This window comes from Megalops cyprinoides, chromosome 17, assembly GCF_013368585.1.
Source record: "Megalops cyprinoides isolate fMegCyp1 chromosome 17, fMegCyp1.pri, whole genome shotgun sequence".
NCBI lineage: Eukaryota > Metazoa > Chordata > Actinopteri > Elopiformes > Megalopidae > Megalops > Megalops cyprinoides.
Window position 1 is genome coordinate 27,340,242 of NC_050599.1, and position 19,366 is coordinate 27,359,607.

Sequence of the window (19,366 nt, forward strand, 5' to 3'; positions counted from 1 at the left end):
TCTATGTCTTGTGGTAACCCGTGCGCGCAATCCCACAGGATCCAGGAGAAGGTGCCTGGAGCCAAGCGGAAGGCGGAGTAGCCCTGCGCCCGGTAGCCAGGCAATGGCCCCACGCAGGGAGAGCGAGATGATGGCTGGCGGACCCCCCACACGTTACCGGAGAGTAGAGCCGCGGCATCACCGCGGCAACCCAGCACCCAGAGAAGCCCCCGCCCACTGCCCCGCGTCTGTAGACTAAAACTTGCTAAGTCACTTTGTCTCAACCACTAGAGTCTAGTGAGGAAACTCAAGTTTAAAAAAAATTAATAAAAAAGAACTTAGGTGTGTTTCTTTTGTGTGTTGCTTATCAAGTGCATGGAGTCAAGAGTCTTGAGTAAGAAATAATATTTGATATCTTTCTAAGTGTTTTTTTTCCTCTTTCTGCTACCTTTTTCAGCAGCGCGGATGACTTTGCTGTAATGTGTGGTGAATTCTCCAGCTTTAGCGCTCTACTGTGGTAGTCTATGCCTCTACTAGTTACTGGGTTGTGGGTGGGGCTTCTTGCTTCCCAGTGTAACTGTAAACATATACATATACACTGTATATATAAATATCAAATAGACTTGTGGACTAATGTTTTTTGTGTGTTTTCTGGCACAAAATAATTTAACATGTACTGATTAGATGCATTAAAAGCAGCAGTTTTGGTTTTGTATTACTATAAGGAGAAACACAAACTTGTGTTTTTAGGTACTGTTGTTGACTATTAAAAAGACGCTGAGGAATCTCTGGTGCGTTACTTTCAGCCAGTTGAACCTGTGCTATGTTTATTGTAGTTCTTCTTAGTCTTGGACTCGACTATCTGCACTGATCTTGTGCTCATTAATGAATGCAAAATAAATGTTCCCAAGTACATGCCGTTTCCTTTTATCTTCTTTCTGTGTACTTGGAAAAAAACTCATAAAAAAAACCTGAGCATCCACTTTCTTATGGGCTAAACTACAGTAAGTTGTTTATTGGATAAAAAACAGTAAGCAGTGTCCTCATTGGTTATTCCCTTGGTTATCAACAAAGGGAGTTTAAGAAGCCATCCACAAGCTGAGCTTCCCTGTTTATGCTTCTGACCCTACTTAATTATGATATACCGATATACCCTCCCAAGGACTGTGTATATTACAATGCATTCATTTCATTTCATTTAAATGACAAATACACACCTTAATACCCTGCAATGAGGGGCTGTTTAACTAGCAGCTCATGGACCACGATTAGCCATCCACTCCCTTTTCGCCCTTTGGTCATTGAAAAATAATGAAACACTTTCTTAAAACTGATAATGTATTCATGTTCATAAAATTATGCCTACTTGGAACTCCACCTGAAGTTATCTTATATGGACAGGACAGTAGTACGATGAGTATTAATAATTTGTAGTTCTTCCTTTGGTTATTATGCCCTGCTGATCCTGCTAGTTTCATAATGCTTACTGATTACGTACCCAAAATATTTAGGGTTTTTTCAGTATTATTTTAATACTTTATACTATATACTATATACTTTATATTCTAAATTGCCATTTAACACTAATACTATAAGAGGCAAATAGAAATTAATGATGATGATTTATTCTGAACCTGATAAACATGCATGCATTCTGCTTATTCATACATCAATCTATCAATATGAATAGGAAAAATTTAACTCTGCTCTGTTAAAAAAGTCTGACTCCCATGAAAAAGTAATGGGATCACCCTGCTTTCTTATGAGAAATCTTCCCACTACCAATATTTTTACCTATCATTAGGGGACAAACAAATACATTACACCATCAAAAAACCTTCCAAATCAGTGACATTTACCAGTCTGCAACCTCTCAGACTGGCATTCAGTTCAATTCGCCTTTATTATCCTATATTGAGTAATTGTTTTTGCAGACAATCCCATATGCACAGCACAAAACATACAATAAAATACATATCTTGGATACACAGCTACATAATGTTGCATTAAAACCTTCAAAACACACACTCATCTTCTTCTGGCATCCATCTGATTTAGTGAACCAATTCATCTCTCAACTCAATTAACCACCACAGCAATCAATCCTTCTGATTCGGAATCTAATGCTGAAGATATCAGGGATCACCCTCACTAGCGCCATATATAAACCTCAGCCATGGCTCTGTGTTCAATGTTTCCGGTTTCCCTTTCAGTCCAACAGCACCCTCTAGTGACTATCATTGTGATTGCCGTTCAGTGCCACAGATATGAAGCTTTCCTATCGTTTATGACACGAGTGGGTTTTTGACGAGACATCCAGCAGAGGGAGCATGAATGCAACATAACCACGATTAAAAACGCTCCATCCCCTTTGCACGATTTAATGGCTGACGATATAAGTTAGTTAAATATAACTGCAATGCTCCAAATGGGGCGGCAACGAGGGAATAAACACACGTACAATACACGGTATTCTTTCGACAATCGGTCAGAGCCAGTCAACAGCGCTCTGGTCTTTCAGAAAAGTGTCCACTAGAGGCCGCTGTGACAAATCCCTCAAGCTGAAAAGCAGCGCCTGCGTCTTCCCAGAACGCACCGCGGTCTGTGGGTACTAGTGACCTTCCTTCAATTGAGCAGACCAGACAGTGTGCAGATCTGAAGCAAGGTGAGTGCTTTTTCAGAAAAGATCATCAAACGAGGAGTTCGCATCTGGACATATGGTGCTGTAGATTGTAAGAGGAAACGCCGGTGCTAAGCTTCATCTTGTGCTTTATCCAGTTTTAAACTGCCCCTTCCAGTGCGAGGCCTAGCGAGCTAGCCAGCCAGAATTCAAGTACAAGGCGATTACAACGAATGAATTAGGCAACTACACTAACTTCTGTCAGTCGTAGATAACTTCTGTATATTTTATATTTGTGCATTTTGATATGAAGATGAAAAAACTGTTTGCAAGCTAATTTTTCCGTTTCTCCTCGGCTTTGTAGTTTATGTAGCTAACCTAGCTACGTTAGCTTCTCAGCTCAGATAGCAACCTGTCGTCCTTTAGCTGCAGGATATACTCTAGCTGGCAAACATTAATTGAACTTTACAACTGCGTAAATTAGAAAGCTAATCAACATAAACTGCAAGTCTCTTAATTAGTTATATAACTCATGCATTGTCAGCAAAGCCGTAATCAGCTAGCTAGCTAACTTTGTGACATTTTATTATGTCCTACAACGAACACGGCTGCACGCTGTTTCTAACGATTTTTTAGTGTGACCAGATGAAAAATGTCGATCTGGCATGCCTGTCATTTCAAAGATCACATGTTAATATCAATAAACCGATATGAAGTCCTCATTTACTTGTGGTTGCATGAACAAATTGGCGATGGGATCGAGGTCAGTCTGATTGGGAAAACATCAAAATAGGGTTTATGAAGACAAGCTAATATTACTACAATATTAAGAAAATATATTTCTAAATAGAGCTGGCAAACAATGAGCCCAGTCAATTAAAATAAGCAATGTGCAGAGGAAATTAAATTATGAAATATGCATTCTGACCCCCCAGCTTTAGAGCACATAATTGATTTCAGCTTTGTTAACGAGCTGTAAAGTTAGTCCTCAATTGGCCATGCTAACGTACTCAATTAGTGACGCTTTTTCAAAAAATGAAGCGTGTCAGCGTGAATACAGGTGTAAAGATACTTTGTGGTGCTATAATAACCATTTTAAGTTCTGTTCTCAGTTGTTTTCCCAGTTCCTAGGGCTGCTTTTTCAATGCATAATCTTTCCCAAACCAAGACCTGGTTGTCATACGTGTACATTGAAGCCATTAGGTCTATGATTACAGGATGAATTTAGATACGTAACGGTGAAAATAGTCCTTGGTCAACAATCCTTGTGGGACCTTAAACCACCAAGCGGCCTGTTGATCATCCTTTGGTAGATACTAACAGTGGTCAGATCCCAGCTAAAATGCTCCACCCAACACTGCAAGACCAAGTGGTCTAATGCAACCTCTGTGGATGCTGTGTAACAGATTGTATACATTTTTTTGACAGATGGCAGGTGGTGCATTCTCAGCCTGGTGGGTCAAGGTGGGCCCCTACTACACCAAGGCGTACCAGGAGATGTGGGTGGGCCTGGGCATTATGTCCTACTTGTATTACAAGGTGTCCTACGGGGGTAAGTTCTCATTCAGTACCGGGAGTGGGCAGTCGTCAATGGTTTCTCATGACTGAACTGGACCACAAATCGTAGGCGCTCGACCGTTGACTCACATGAAGCAGCCAGAAGGCTTCGGTCTCCACAGCGAAAATGCTATGATACGGCTCAAATCAGTGCATCGCAGACGGTGCCTTATTGCTATACTTGTTAGCCACACTCATGCAGGTGTTTATAAAGCCCCACTCTCACTTCACATTTCATCAGTATCCTGTAATGCAGCGTTTCCCAAACCTCTCCTAGAATACCCCTTGTCCTGCATGTTTTAGATCTCTTCCTGCTCCAACACAGCTGATTCAAATGTTCAACTCGTCATGAACTCCTGAAGCTGCTTAATAACAAACTGATCATTTGAATCAGCTGTGTTGGAGCAGGGAGAGATCTAAAACATGCAGGACAAGGGGTCCTCCAGGAGAGGTTTGGGAAATGCTGCTTAATGGAATCTGGCACATGGCAGAAGTGCCAGATGTGTTTTTGTACTGTAATGTTACAATACGTCTGACCAATTCATCTCTTTGCTTGTTTTCAGGAAAGAAAGCAGTTAAGGGCAGTAAGTATTTTTTTTTTTAAATTCATTGCATAATATTGTATTACATTGAATGTTTGAACTTTAGGGTTATACAGTAAGGTTATTTAAAAGTAGTAGTTGTGAAGGCATGGCCTTTAATTTTTTTTCCCGTTTTGCTTTCTGTCCTGGTCTTGTTTGCCCTGTAGATATTCTCCAGTATTCTCAACAAGATCAGTTAATTAATGCAAGAATAATTATGTTGATTATTTATAGTAATGTGTTATTAAATGTTGATTCTTAATGGTAATTCTTTGGGATTGCATGTGCTCTTTGCATCACTAATCCTCTTGCTGTTTGCTTACATGATGGTTTTTCCTCTCACACTGCAGAACCAAGCCACTGATTGGGATGCTGTGTTGATCCTTCGCTGTGAAATACATCTGAAGCCTCTGTACATTTTCTGCTGGGATGTGTGTTTGTCTGTCTCATGGGAATGAATAAACTGGTCTGTTGAGATCACCCTTGAAGGACACTTGCATTGCTGTCAGTGCTCATGTTTTGTTGCAGAACAGCCCACTGTCCTAGTCTCGAGTCAGACTCCAGATGCAACTTAAGTTATCTTGGTGTTGTACTTTGGCTCTGTCAGGGTCCATGTATGTGTTTTAATGTTTATGGTCGTTACACAACCTGGAAACAATAAAATCTGAATTACAGTATTATTAATGTGCCCATTTTTAAAATTGATTATGGGTGTGGTGTCATGGTTATTTCACTTGATGAGCATACATTGCTGTTGGATGTCCACTGATAAAGCAGCTGGAAGAACTTTTTAGTTTACTCTAGATTACAATATTAGCAGGAAACAGGTAATACAGTGTAAGAGTGTGATATCACTAGACTAGATTACTGCATGCAAATACAACTGCTTATACAATCTTGCATGTAGACCTTGCTGCTTTTGGACTTTTTTTCAACCAGCTCTGTACAGATTTTTAATTCTTACAGTAGGATGAGGCATCCAGATTACTGATATTTAAACAAACATCCACAGCATGACAGCCCCAAAGCATAGCTTTCCAGCTGCTGGGAGTGTTTGTTCTCTCCTGTTAGCCATTTTTTATAGTGCCAGTTGGTGACATGTCATGAGAATTGAGCAGGTAGTTCTCTCTACCTGTTCGTTGAAACATGCTTTAGTTAATTTCTTAGTTATAGGACACCCAGTTATTTTGACGGATATGTAGTACAGTAATCACTCGAATCTAGCACTGCTTACGTTCTCGATGATAGCGACGGATGTCAGCATTCTGGCACTGCTGTGTCAGGTACTAAGGGACACTGACGGTAACCTCGTGAGGACATTCCGGTTTGTTCTTTAAGGCCAACGAGACACGACAATTTCTTGCAAATGTGTAGGTTATGAAGCACAAATAAATGTCATCAGCCAGATCTCAGGGTCATTTTGGTCATTTGTTGGAAACCTCAAAAATGGTCCAACTTTATATATATGTATATAAATACTGATATATTTACAACACAACCTATTTCTCTGTGAAACATTTTACCTATGTCTTATTGGACATCTTCTCATCAAATTGTTTGAGTTGCGGTAACAAATTTGCAATCGTACATTTATTCAAAACAATTAGTTTGCAAAGTTATCCAGCGTTACCTAGCTATTATATTAGCGTAAACGAAGACATCTATGTTGCCAGCCTCGATAATTGACATTCTTTCCATTCCCCGTCGACGTGACATTATTTAATAACTTGCTTCATTCACAGCAACAGCGCCTAGCTTTTCCGCAACAAGCAAGGCAGCCAGCCATTGAACGCTGGGAATAATAGATACGGTCGCTTTGCAGTCGGTGCCAAAGGAAAAGATTTCGTTCCATGCGCGATATTTAAAACTGTACTCCGCAGTATCCGTTTATTAAAGCCGTCGAAGTCACCTCCAATGGACTCTTCTGTTGCAAGGGGGGTTAAGAAGTCACGAATAATTCCGATCTAGCTACCTAACTAGCTGTCTCTGCTGATCAGGAGCCGGATAGCTGGCTAACTGTACCAAGGCATCGGACATTAATCGCGCTGGCAACTGCATTAGCCACACCGAGTGCATATTGGACATGTAGCTAGCGTTAGCCAGCTAGCTGCTCTTTTGACCACAGTAAGTGGCAACACCATCAGCTACTAACTATGTTATTATACCTACCTCTCTGACTCCGTGAGAAGGGTAAGAGCGTCAGAAAGAGACTGTCTAGCTAGCTTATCTGACATCCAGTCAGTATCACGTAAAAAGCAGCCTCTGGTCTGGTATCTGCTGTCGCTCGGTGGTATTGGTCTTGGCTAACGTTAAATCTCAAACGCAGCCACTGGTCAAAGATTAGCCAGGTCGGTATCTAGAATAACTAGCTATCTAGTTATCCTTGTTAGCGTCATTGACAAGGAGAGTATTCGCTCGGAAAGGTGGGTTTTATTACCACAGATAGCTAGCTGGACAGACTTGTTAGTTAACCTAACATTTTCTGACTAGTAGCCGTAGTGGGGGTAAGATTAGTTTTTAGTCTACCGCATTTTACGGAGGCTGAGGCTGTACCCGCTGTGCTATGTACCGATCGTGACCCAGTTTGGCCTAGCCCGTCATTCGACTACAGCTACTACACCTAGCCAAGATACAACCAGCGGCGCTGCCTCGGAATCTCATCCGACTTTCGTCGACTTGGTTCTGGGGCTGGGCCGCTCGCCGCCCCTGGAATCAGGGGAATCAGGGCCCTTCTCTCGGCTTGGCCGGATCGTGTGATACGCGGATAACGAGACGGAGGGGAAAGGGGCTACCCCAGTTCGCAGCCCGGCGGACCGTGCGTTCACAGCTCTGATGTCCCTCTCACTTTGACTGGACCGCAATCATGATGCCGGTAAGCATTTTATTTTTGCAAACTCAGTCAGCTGGCTAGCTAAATAACCATGATAATGGCAGATCGGTAATCTGCGTGCTATGTTTAAGCAAGGTAACTAGCAACCACAACAAGTTTCTGTCTACCCAGACTGGTTTGGTTTATTTGGCGTGCTATGTAAGGGTAAGGTAGGCTATGTTGACCCTGCCACAGCCGTCAACAGCTTGCAAACGTTACCCAGAATATCTAATAGTGCATGTTAGCTAACGTTATATGAAAATAAACTCCTGAATCCATTTTCCATATTGTTAATTTGGTTAATTTCGTTAGCTGTGTAGCCGCAGATGGTGAAACGAAGTCAGATTTCAGATCAGTGTCTTAGCTAACGTTAGCTGCATAGTTACAGCTGTAGAGCGCTTTAGATATCGAGGTTCAAGTGAACAAATCAGCTGGGTGGAGAAATGATAACTGTTACGGTTATTTGTTGCCCATTTTGGTAGTTATTTGGAGAATTTGGGATGGTGCTTGAGGAGAGACTCCTTACATTAGTTAAATCAGATATCTCGCTGAAGAAGAATTTGATAACCTGTCCCTTTACCTTGTAGCTATCTAGCTAACTTAGCTATGTAAAAGGGTTAGCATTGCAGTTACCAATTTTAGATGCCTCGTTTGCTGTCCTAGCTGTGTTATTTAGCTGGCAATCTCCCCACTGGAGAAATATAACGTATTCTAGCTGCCTGTGTGCGTTCCTGAACTAGCTAGCTAGGTAAGTGGAGCAGTTGTGATTTGTAACTCGATGCAGCCACAGACTTGTGGTGCGGTTTTGCTGACCGCAGGTAGCTGGGAGTAGACCGCTTGTCAGAGGCAGCTGGGTCGCATGCTACCTGTACATTAGCAGCTGCATCTCGCAGCCTCCCCCCTCCACAGGTGCCGTTTTTATCTTTTTCAAATGCTTACTCTGAAATACACACTAAATTGTTCAGGTGACGGTCGATTTCAACCGGTCACACCGTAAACGCTTTTCCTCCCGCAGTGGTTTGTACTAGCCAGCCGAGCGGCTAGCTAGCTCGCTATAGCGTATTGTGGTTAATGTTACCCTATGAAAGGCCATGTTTTAATATGTTAGTTGGCTGTCATATGAAACAGCTGAGCGAAACGCCATGAACGGAGTTGCCGTGGCAATTCGTCAGTCTTTCAGTAACCTTGCTTTGTCAATCAACCATTTGCTGTAAATGTTATGTTTGTAAATTTAATATGTTAACGTGTGACTGTTAAGAATTGGTAACAGGTACATTATCTTAAAGTGGTCGGAATAAAATCAACCATTTATGAATGCATTCAGATACATTGGACTAGAGGGGTTCGCAAATATGGACGAAATATTTCGGAGCTGTGTTTTATGAAGGAAATCGAAGTGGGTTAAAACGGGAATAGAGATCGAACTCGCATTGATTGCGGACCCTAATCCCGTGTATCAGATGCATCAGTTTTCTAACAAGACAACTGCTCCACAACTCTGGTGACTGGTAAATTAGACTCCTCTGCCACCAGATGATGACCCGTCAGTGATGTAGGCGGCGGTTACTTCAAGGTTTTGACATAGACATACAAGTGCGCAGAACACCATCGTATTGGGGGATCTCCTTTAAAACTGAGATTATGGGGGTCGGAGAGTCTTGTGGGATAATCTCCCTCTGTTTCACGCAGTGTGTCTCCTAAGAAAATCAGAGCCGGCATTAGTCCATTATTCGTCACCGATACCACTCATTAGGACGAAAGTTTGAGCGGATTATCAGATTTTCAAATTTGAGACAAACGCAGTCTAAAATACTGGTGCTCGCTGACTTTTTTTTTTTTTTTGAAAACTCGAGGAGGCCCTAGATTGTCCACGCCTGAAAGGACCCTGTACTCGACCTGTCTTCAGCGAAATCTGTTGCCGTTTTGGTAATTGAAATAATTAGTTTTACAACTGGGTCGTAATTGCCTTATACGATGCTTTAAAAGGCATCCAGTCTTTAGGTCCTCAGAGATGCCCTTCAGCTCTTCAAGGGGAGGGCTCCTTTTTTTTAGTTTTAATGGGTTTCCTCTAAGCGAACTCCCAGGATGGCATACCCGTTAGCTGGCGCAGAGGATTGGAGTTTGCAGAGTGAACCTTTCAAGCTGTAGTTTCATCAGAAACTGTTACCTGTTTAGAGCAATCGGAGATTCAGTAGCATTTGGAGCCTTGCCTTTTTCTGTGGAACATCAAAAGTAAATCAATACGCGAAATTTGGAAGTTGCCATGGAAATGTGTGTCTGCGAATCAAATATGTACCGGTAAAATGGGCTGTGGTTTCGCTGAGTAAAAATGGCAGGTTTTTAAATTTAAAACGCGCAGAGAGGACTCTCCGAATTATTATACGGCGTTAACATTTGGCTTGGTGATAGTTGAGGAGAACTGGAGGCTTTTTCCACAGAAAACAGACCAAGTGTGTTACTAGCCTGCAGATAGTGGTGGGTTAGTAGTGGGTTGACACAGTAGAGTCAAGTGGAAGTAAGCAAGTTAGTTTTTACAATACATTACATTACAGTGCTTACTCCTAGCCCCCTGTCCCCCTAACACACACACACACACACACACACACACACACATATATCTCAAGGTTACAGACTCGGTTGACTCGGTTTGTTTGTCTTCCAGGCGCTTAAAACAAAGCCAGTCCACACTGGCTGAGAGAACAGCCAGTTTCCTTGCACCATTAAAGTACTGTTGGAATGGAACGTCCCTGTGCGCTGGGGAGGAGCAGCAGCTTTCTGTAGCATACTGGTGAGGCATCAAGCGCCTCTCCCTGGCCCCTCTTAGCCAAACAGGGGCCGAAGCACCCCCGAGCTTGGTGTCTTGTTCACAGTCCCCAGGCATTGGCTCAATGGCACACAGCTGGCCACCCAGCCTGCTGCCAGTTAAGGGGACCCAGGGAATTGTGGGTAAAATCACCCACTGAGGGGTGAGGAAAGACCGCAGTGTTGATGAGAAGCAGTGTAGCATGGAAACACCCCCCCCCCAGTGGCTGTGCCTAAACCCCGCCTCCCTTGTAAGTGGCTCACCAGCTGCCTCTGGCTGGTCAGCACAATAGATCACAAATGGACCCTCTGCAGAGAGATATTTTAAGTGCTCTGGCTGTCAGGAGTGAGAAGAGCATGGTCATGCATTGGGATCTCTGGGAATCATATTAGGCACGGACTGGGCAGGGCCTCTGAGGGGAGAGATGGAGTGTGGGGCACAGGCCTCGGTGGGCAGTGTGGTGGACCCGTGAACAGACCTGAGGCCGCTCTGGCATAGTAGCCTTGTTTTCCTCAGGAGTAGTAGGGTTGGGAGTGCCCCCACCCCCCTCCCTTCGTGCAGAAAGTGGGTCAGCGTGGAATGGGCGCGGAGCCCGTGGCTCGCGTGGAGGCCACTCGAAGCACCCCCCCCCGCACTTTGAGCGATGGGATGGCGACGACCCCCGTCCGTGCCCCGTGGCTGTGTCATCGAGTGCCGGCGCGCGGTCGAGCAGCGGCGGCGGGGGGGCTCAGCCAATGGGAAGCGGCGAGGGCCGTGTCAGCCGGGGCGCTGTTGTCGGGGCCCTAAAAGCAGATTGGGAAAGCGTGTGTAATCTCGCTCTGCCTCCCTGTGAGCATAGAGCAAGCCCCGCTGTTTGATTTTCACTGTCTTTCTGTGCTTCACAGTGAACTATCCTGGGCTGGAACTCTGCTAATAGACTTCTACATGAAGGCCTCCTTGCTGCATGGTGTGTAACCAGAGATGAGAGTGAAGTGGAGCACATTTTCCAGGGCAGTAGTGACTTTCACCCAGTTTGGAACTCTCTATCATGTCTGCTTCCATCTTTTAAGGATCTGAAACGAGTTCAGCATATTTGTTCTCATTTTTTTCCACATCTCATTCTGAACTGACATCTCCAAATCGGAGGGCTTATCAAATATTAATGAGGCCTGTCACAATAGTTCTGAATCACTGAGGATATTCCTCATTGGTTTATTGCTGTGGTAGATAAGATTATCTGGGATGAATCGGTATGTACCTTACAGATGTTTTTAACATGTCCAATTCAGAATTAGTTTCAGAGGGATAACAGCTGTGCCCCACTTGGGATTGATCTGTGTCTTAACCATCATGTATTGCTGTCCTCTGTCATTAAATGCCATCTGAAACTTCAATACTCAAGGCAGTTGTGTCTGGTATATTGCCAAAGTGATGTGGCAGGAAGGCTATTTGCGTGAACTGTGGTGCAATGCCCTTAGTTCGGCTGGTGGTGGTACCACTTCTTAGAGCCTGGAGCCTTCTGAAACCTGCGTCAGGTTGGTCAAATGACCTGGCATTTTGCAGCTGTTTTTGCTTTGAGGAGGGGATCAAAAGGGGGCCGCCCAGTCTCATCAGTAGATGCAGACCCAGATGTTTGCCTTCACACATTCACATGCTCATACTTACACATTCATGTATTCATATTGACAGTCAGCAAGCACGACCTGCTGTGGGTGGAGCTTCAACAGAGTGGGTGGGGTGAGACTGAGGGTTAGCTGTGATTGGACGGGAAGGGAGCAGTGACTTGGACCAGAGGTGGGAGAGATCAGAGACAGGAATGGAGGGGATGGGAGGTCAGTGGGGCGTGTGATTCTTCCTGTCAGCTGCCTGCTCTCATTAGACATGTCCTCTCTGCTCTCCTGCATCTCATTCTGGATGCAGAGAGTGGGCGTGGCCAAGAAACCCACCAGTGGGCATGTGTCTTGACAGCCTTGCCCCTTCTCTTTCCTGGGGGGGCACTCCTCTTAAATAGATAGGCTTTCTCCTAGCATAACTCATCCATAACATTATTCTCTTTTCTTTATCAAACAGTATAGGTTGCATAACAGCAAAGATGCAGACTGCATCTCTTTTGACCCTTCACATGACCCTGAGTCACAGTTAATTTGATGCGATCCTTGTACATGGACAAGTCGTGGCACAAAGTTCCTGGTTGTCTGAGCGCCGGTTTAAGGGAACATGGGTGGAAAAGCCGTGCCCCACACACCGCAAGCAGGGGAGGGACCTGCCGTTCCCAAAGCAGAGACAAAAAGTCGGTCCTGGGCGATGCACTGAAACTCGCACTAGAGTACGGGTAGTGCTAGAAATCTATCACATTAGCCTTCATAAGCCTTTATCCTCCATGTCCTTGCCTGGTATCTGGCCTGGCTGGGGCTTATCCGGCTCACTGACATGGGCACTTACTCCTTTCCCTGCTTACGTCATCAAGGGTAACATACAGGCGGTCCAGCCAAAGGGGTATAAGGGCTGGTACTGAAGGGAGGTGGTTGAAAAACTGGTCTTATAACCAGAATGTTGTGGGTGCAAATCCCACACGAGCCAGCAGTGTAGTGTAGTGGTAAGGACCAAGGCTTGTAACCGAAAGGCTGCTGAATCGATTACCCGCTGGGATACTGAGCACTGCTGTTCCATTGGGTGAGGTACTTAACCCAGAATTGCCTCATCCAGCTGCATAAATGGGTAACATGTAAAAACTGTAATCTATGTAAGTCGCTCTGGATAAGGGTGTTTGCTAAATAACAGTAATGTAATGAGCTGGTGTGGTTGTACCCTTGAGCGAGATACCCAGTCTGAATTGTTTTCGCAGACTGCCAGGAGTATAAATGGATAATGTGCACAATCTAATCTATGTTCTGCAACTTGCCCTGCATAAGAGTATCTGCTCAGCAGTAGTAATGCATGATTAAATCAGGAGAAAGGGAAGTCTAGCGTAGGACTGATGCGGATGGATTGCTAACATATCTTCCAAAATGGCTTCCCTGAGAAGGGGCCTGTAACCCAGTCTTGTGCCAGCCTGTTTATATTCAGCCTGGTGTACTAGGGCCAGTGTCATTCCTCCTCATCCAGAAGGAGAGTTTGTTCTCGACCCATTTGGGCGACGCTGGCAGTGTGATATGCCGCCATGCCCCTCCATCTGACCCTCTCCTTGGGGCTTTAGTGGTGTAATCCTGCCTCTTAACAGACAGCGGGAACTTTCATTTAACTAATGCTAATGAGCACAGGCTGAGAGAAAAACACTTGCGCGAATACGCATACACGCACACATTTGAGCTCTCGTATAGACATATATATTCACACACTCAAATAGACACACATACACACTCATATATGCACACATTTGCTCTCACACACACACTCGTATATGCACACATGCACATGCCGTGTACGGGGCTAGTGTGGTTCCGTGCGGCAATTTGGACCCCTCCATGGTGCACGGGCGTTCCTGTGAGCTGTCAGGTCACAGCTGTAGCCTGGGACATCTGTGCCTAACCCGGGGGACCAGTGAGGGAAAGAGTCCCACAGAGAGGTCGTCAGGGGGACAGAGAGGAGATCAGCATCCCGAGCTGATAGGGGTTGTTGTCCCATATGCTCAGCCTCATGCGAGACTACTGAGAGTTACTGTACAGGGAACATCAGTTGGATCTTGCACCGCAGTCTGGGACATGGGGATTTTATGCACTGACAGGCCCTTCTGTGTGTGTCATTGTGCGTGTGAGTGTGTGTCAGTCTGTGTGTGTTTATCAATGGCTGAGTGACGAGGTCACACACAGCCCCGCTCTCTCAAATTCAAATTCAAACAAGCTTTATTGGCATGGCCACACAGATGTGTAGTATTGCCAAAGTAATTTTCACAACAATATATCAAAATTGTACAAAATGCGTATTCATCTCCTAAAACCCATTTATTGTTGAAACAGGAAAAAAAAATGTTTCTTTTATTTATATATATTTTTCTAATTGGAATTATGAATTCCACATTTTTGAAGTTCCAGCGTAGATGCTTCCTTCCCCCTGTCCCTAAGGCTGTGGTATTCAGATTCAGAATACAAAGAATATAGTTCATAATATTCAAAGTATTTTTTCCTAATTTATTACAGTATAGGAAAAAGTGCATCTGCTTCTGTCTCTTTCCCTCCTTCCTCCCATGTGACAAAAGCAGGGCACTCAGAGAAAGACAGGGGAGGTTGTCATCGAGGCAGGTAAATGTGTGTCCAGGTTGTGACAGGGCCAGTATTTCTGGAGCAGACAGAGTTGATTCCCCTGCCCCTGTTCAAGCCAGACACCCATTCACCTCTGCAGACTGGAGCCGTGCCCCAGAGCACCTGTAGCTTTAATCACCTGTCTGAAGTCCTCCTCTCTCTCTCTCTCTCTGCAGCGGCAGTGATTAGAGCAGGCTCAGGTGGTCCTCACAGAGCTCCAGAGCTAAGTCCAAATCTGAGGGGAAGCATGACGCTCAGTCTGCAGAGTGGGCAAAGTGAGCTGGGGTGGGCGGGGCTGTGGGGTGTGCTTTGGGAGAGTGAATGGAAGGTTACAGGAAATCCCTGTCGTCAGGACCGTTAATCTTGGGCATCGGGTAATCTTGGTACCGTCTGTCCGGTGTCTGTTCGTGGAGATTTAACAGGGAAAGCTTGGACGCCTTCGGTCAGACAGATTATTGTCTCCTCGATTGGTGGAAGACTGGCACATCTGTTTCATTTCGGGATGGAAGAACTGGAACCAGGCTGGCTCATTATACACCTTTTCCACTGTAGAGCAGGAACCAGGCTGGCTCGTTATGCCCCTTTTCCACTGTAAAGTTGAAACCAGGCTGGTTGGTAATACCCCCTTTCCACTGTAGAGCTGGAATGAAGCTGACTCATTATACCCCTTTTTCACTGTAGAGCTGGAGGTAAAACTTTTTTTTGCAGCACAATTGCTTCCTCATGGAATTACCCATAACCAAAGCTGTAGGAGACCACACTGAATGCTGGGGTCTAAGCAGGTCTGACTTTAACTGTGGTACAAGGCTGAGATTCCCCTTGATCTAAGTGGTAAAGGGAGGAAACTGGTATTTTAACCTGGTTCCAGTTTACAGTGGAAAAGGGTTATACAGGTAAACCAGCCTGGTTCCAGTTTTATAGTGGAAAGGGTTACACATGTGAGTCATCCTGAGTCCAGTTTTATAGCCTAAAAGAATTATACAGATGAGATGGTCTGGTTCCAGTTTTACAGTAGGATTGTACAAATGAGCCAGTGAGGGTCCAGTTTTACAGTGGAAAAAGGGTACACAGGTGAGCCATCCTGATACCACCTTTGATCATCAGCCCACCCTTAAAGAGCGCACAGCTAGGGGAAATCACAGCTGTGTTTGCAGAGAGATCCCAGTGAACAGACAAGAAGCCACCCATCTGTCAGTAGTTCTCCGAGCAGCCACTGTACGACCACATCCAGCAGTGGAGCTGGCAGGGTGTGTGTGCTGTGGTTTTTAGCTGGCTTTGGCTAGCTGAGGTCTTGGATCTCTCTGTGTTTACTATAATGAGACTGCACTGTATGTGTGTGTGTTCATGTAGGTTAGCAAAAGGACCCTGCTCTAACCTTTCGCTCTGTTCTTGCATCTTTCCCATTTCTTTCTTACTCCCCTTTCTCTCCCCCCCCCCACTCCTCTGTCTCCTCTCTCTCTTCTCTCGCCCCTCACAGATGATCTTGACGGTGTACCTGAGTGGCAGCGAGCAGACGCTGACTGAGGTGCCCATCACCCCGGAGACACGTTGCCGAGATGTGGTGGACTTCTGCAAGGAGCCCGGAGAGAGTGGCTGCCACCTGGCCGAAGTCTGGAGGGGAAATGGTGAGAGCTGCCGGCCCCCAGTCACACAAACTCCCAAGCACCACCCCCTCCAGTCCAAGCTTTTCCCACTCAAACCCACATGCCACCCTCTCTGCCCAGAATACCACCTCTCCTCTGCTCATGCTATCGACACCATCGCTCCTCCCAGAAAACCATATGCCAATCATTGCCATTCTCCACTCCATGTGCCTCCCCCTTTCCTCCCCATGCATGACTTCCTCAGGACAATGACCACTGCAGGGAATGCTTATCTAATGACAGTGAGCCGCAGGTGAACTGCCTTATAACTGCCCCCAGCCTCCAGTCTGTGGGGGATGCCTTAATTTGAGGTTTCTGGTGCCCCCTGCTGCTAGATGTGGTCCTTATGGCCAGGACTAAGCCACCCAATTCATCGCTGTGTTTGATGAATCAAATTCATCACCACCTTTCAGTTGCAAGAGCATCATTTATTGAAGTAGAGCTGGAAATCCTGTTGGATTGCAGACCTCCACAACCAGAATTGACTCTCCCAGCATTAGAGGACAGGAGGGTCTTTCCAGGGAATCCATGGCCCTCAGAGGGGTACTGAGGCAAAACAAGTTGGAAGGGGGCACTTGAGCTTAAAAGTGGGGCATCACATTCTGAAAATATGCAGATGAAATATATTCAGCTATACCTGCAGAAGGAAGAATGTCTGTATTATTAAGAATGAACAAAATCAATAACATGAGTGGAAGAGTACGTGTCTGAACACGGAGCGCAGGAACAATCTCTGCTTTCAATCAGAGCTGAGATCTCTTTCAGCTGAACCTTTCCTTGAGTGAACATAATGACTTGAGCTTGAATTGCCAAAGCACAAGCCAAAAAACCCAGCAGAGTGAGGCTGTGAATTGAGGTCTGGAAAAACTGTGGAATTTTGAAATAGGAAATGTGCCAGAATGTGCCAGAATCCTCTACCTGCTTCCTTTTTGCTCCCAAGCTTTACTTACCCCTTCCTTAATGGGCTCAGACGTGGCGGTATTCCTCTCACGGAGACATGAGTGGGTATCACAGGACTTTATAGCCACCAGAAAGGAAATGTATTGAGAAAGGGGGGGGGGGTGTTTGGTCTGATGCTTTGGACTCATCCGTCTGGGCACTTTATGTAACAATGTAGTCTCTTAATCCACAAGTACCATCACTTAATTTAAGCAATGACTAAGCTCTTCAGAGATGGACCTTGAATGAACTTCCTACTCAAAATGCCTCCTAAGACTACTTGTAAATGTATTAAGACATCCCACAGACACCTGGTCAATTTAATGTAGTTCTCAGCTGGCGGACTTTACTTTTACTATCTTCAGTTGCAACAGTAGCACCATGCTTTAAATGTCACGCACACAAATGTCTGTTGGTTTTGATCCATTTTAGTTTTATTAGTAGGTAAATCTAAACAGTTTGCTGTGAGATTTGCATGATCAGTCCCGCTCTTGTCAGACTGAAGTGGTGCATTGTGGGAGATGAGGAGAGACTAATTAAAACAACACACAATAAAACCATTACAAAACTCCCAAGTTAATGGCCCAGTTCAAGCTCCAGTTCTGCTGTGGATTGGGAAAGCTAGGACAGTAACTCATGTAAGTTCCTTTTGACCATAGCATGTTACTTTTAAACTACCTCATTGGCCATTACTGGAAGGGGGAGGGGTTAAGTCCAGGTTGTTATATGCTGTTCCTCAAGAGTTCCTTTAAAAACCTTTGAGATGTGTTTCAGAATCACAGCAGCTCCTGAATAAATGAGCCAATGAATGAATGATTGTGTATTTTTCTGAGTCTGTTCATCATCTTGCACTTCAAAAGTCTGCTGACTTGTTTTGAGCATTTCTGTTTCATCTCAGACCCCCAGCCAACCCCTGCTTTGGAAAATTCCTAGATTTGGGCGGGGCATGTTGTTCAGCTCTAGCGCTTTCATCCTCCCTGTGTGTCCTTCCTGTTTTCAGTGGGACAGATCTTTCTTGTGGCTTTGTTTCATCTCCTTTCCCAAGTCTCTTCTCCGCAGCCCTATAATTAAGGGTGATTCTAGATTCAGCTGGGTGAGGGTAGGCCAACTGGCTGTTCCTTATCATGGCACAACTATCCACGGTCCCTGCCGCTCTGTGATTTGCTGGGGCCACTCATGACTCCGCCCCCTCTCCTCCGCAGAGAGGGCCATCCCCCTGGACCACATGATGTACGACCACCTGCAGAAGTGGGGCCCCCGGAAACAGGAAGTGAAGTTCTTCCTCCGCCATGAGGAGTCCCCTGCTGAGAGCAGCGACCAGGGTGAGTATGCCGAGCGCCCCGCTCATTACCTTGACTTCCTCCTGCCAGGGATCCACAGACAACACACAGAGGCCAGCCAGACTGTCAATCAAAAGACAAACATAGGGAGCACACGTAGCAGCCAAAGTAGTAACTTTGTAAAACAACAGTTGGATAACATTGATGGACAGGTGCTGACTTTACTTAATGGTTTCATACCAAGTGCCACTGCATCATTTCCTGAGCAATTTGGAGTGGCCATACAATTTTACATACATACCGTAACCCATTTGTGTAAGAGCTGTCAATAATACATCTGTAGTTTCCCCACTGAAATTTAAAACTGACCTCATTGAAGGTCTGCAAGTTCTCCCATTCCCATCTCTGGTTGTGGAGTTAATCAGCTTGATTTGTAATTAGTCTCACAATAACCAGCACATAACGCAGTTTTTGACCCCAGTATTCAGGTAGTGAAGGGGAAAAAATAAACCGGGGTTGTTATTTGCAGGGTCGCTTTAATGCCTGTCTTAACTGAAGGTTAAAGGACATCCTGCCACACACCACTGGCAAATCATCCTGAGTTTTCACAGGGCATGGTGTAGAAGTAAGGAGCAGGGCCTGTAACTGAAAAGGGCTTCTGGTTCAAATCCCAGATGGGGCACTGCTGTCCTTCCCTTAGGAAGGGTGCTTAACCTTAACAGCCTGAGCAAATACTCAGCTGTATAAATGAATAACATTTCAAAATTGTGCATTATGTAAGTCTCTGCTAAGCTAATGTAATGTAATGTAATGACAAGTCATTGTTTGTTGTTGGGCTTAAAGCTGAGCACTCCAGACCTCCAGACTAGCCAGACTGA

At 45.1% G+C, this 19,366-nt stretch overlaps 3 protein-coding genes across 4 annotated transcripts in view; all 3 read left to right on the plus strand.

Annotated features, from left to right (window-relative positions):
* Window positions 1-885, plus strand: part of LOC118792011 (reticulon-1-A-like) — a 48,523-nt gene extending 47,638 nt beyond the window's left edge. For both annotated transcript variants that reach the window (XM_036549690.1, XM_036549691.1), the window contains one exon: window positions 39-885. In XM_036549690.1, the coding sequence (XP_036405583.1) occupies window positions 39-81 (43 nt within the window). In that variant the 3' untranslated portion in view covers window positions 82-885. The remainder of the gene's footprint in view (window positions 1-38) is intronic.
* Window positions 886-2,548: 1,663 nt separating this feature from the next.
* Window positions 2,549-5,417, plus strand: atp5mpl (ATP synthase membrane subunit 6.8PL). Its single transcript, XM_036550528.1, has 4 exons — window positions 2,549-2,644; window positions 4,028-4,151; window positions 4,720-4,740; window positions 5,088-5,417. The coding sequence occupies exons 2-4, from the start codon at window positions 4,028-4,030 to the stop codon at window positions 5,099-5,101; spliced, it is 159 nt and encodes a 52-aa protein (XP_036406421.1). The 5' UTR covers window positions 2,549-2,644; the 3' UTR covers window positions 5,102-5,417.
* A 1,080-nt stretch (window positions 5,418-6,497) lies between these two features.
* The window catches only part of LOC118792108 (apoptosis-stimulating of p53 protein 1-like), a 32,412-nt gene continuing 19,543 nt past the window's right edge, over window positions 6,498-19,366 (plus strand). The window contains exons 1-3 of the mRNA XM_036549821.1: window positions 6,498-7,609; window positions 16,104-16,251; window positions 18,411-18,530. Coding sequence (XP_036405714.1) covers window positions 7,601-7,609; window positions 16,104-16,251; window positions 18,411-18,530 — 277 coding nt within the window. The 5' untranslated portion in view covers window positions 6,498-7,600. The remainder of the gene's footprint in view (window positions 7,610-16,103; window positions 16,252-18,410; window positions 18,531-19,366) is intronic.

What these genes read in the sequence shown, in the direction of transcription:
- atp5mpl (XM_036550528.1), top strand. Translation starts at nt 4,028, where the DNA reads ATGGCAGGTGGTGCATTCTCAGCCTGGTGGGTCAAGGTGGGCCCCTAC. An exon ending in TTACAAGGTGTCCTACGGGG is followed by an intron (nt 4,152 to 4,719) that starts GTAAGTTCTCAT and finishes GCTTGTTTTCAG; the next exon opens with GAAAGAAAGCAGTTAAGGGC.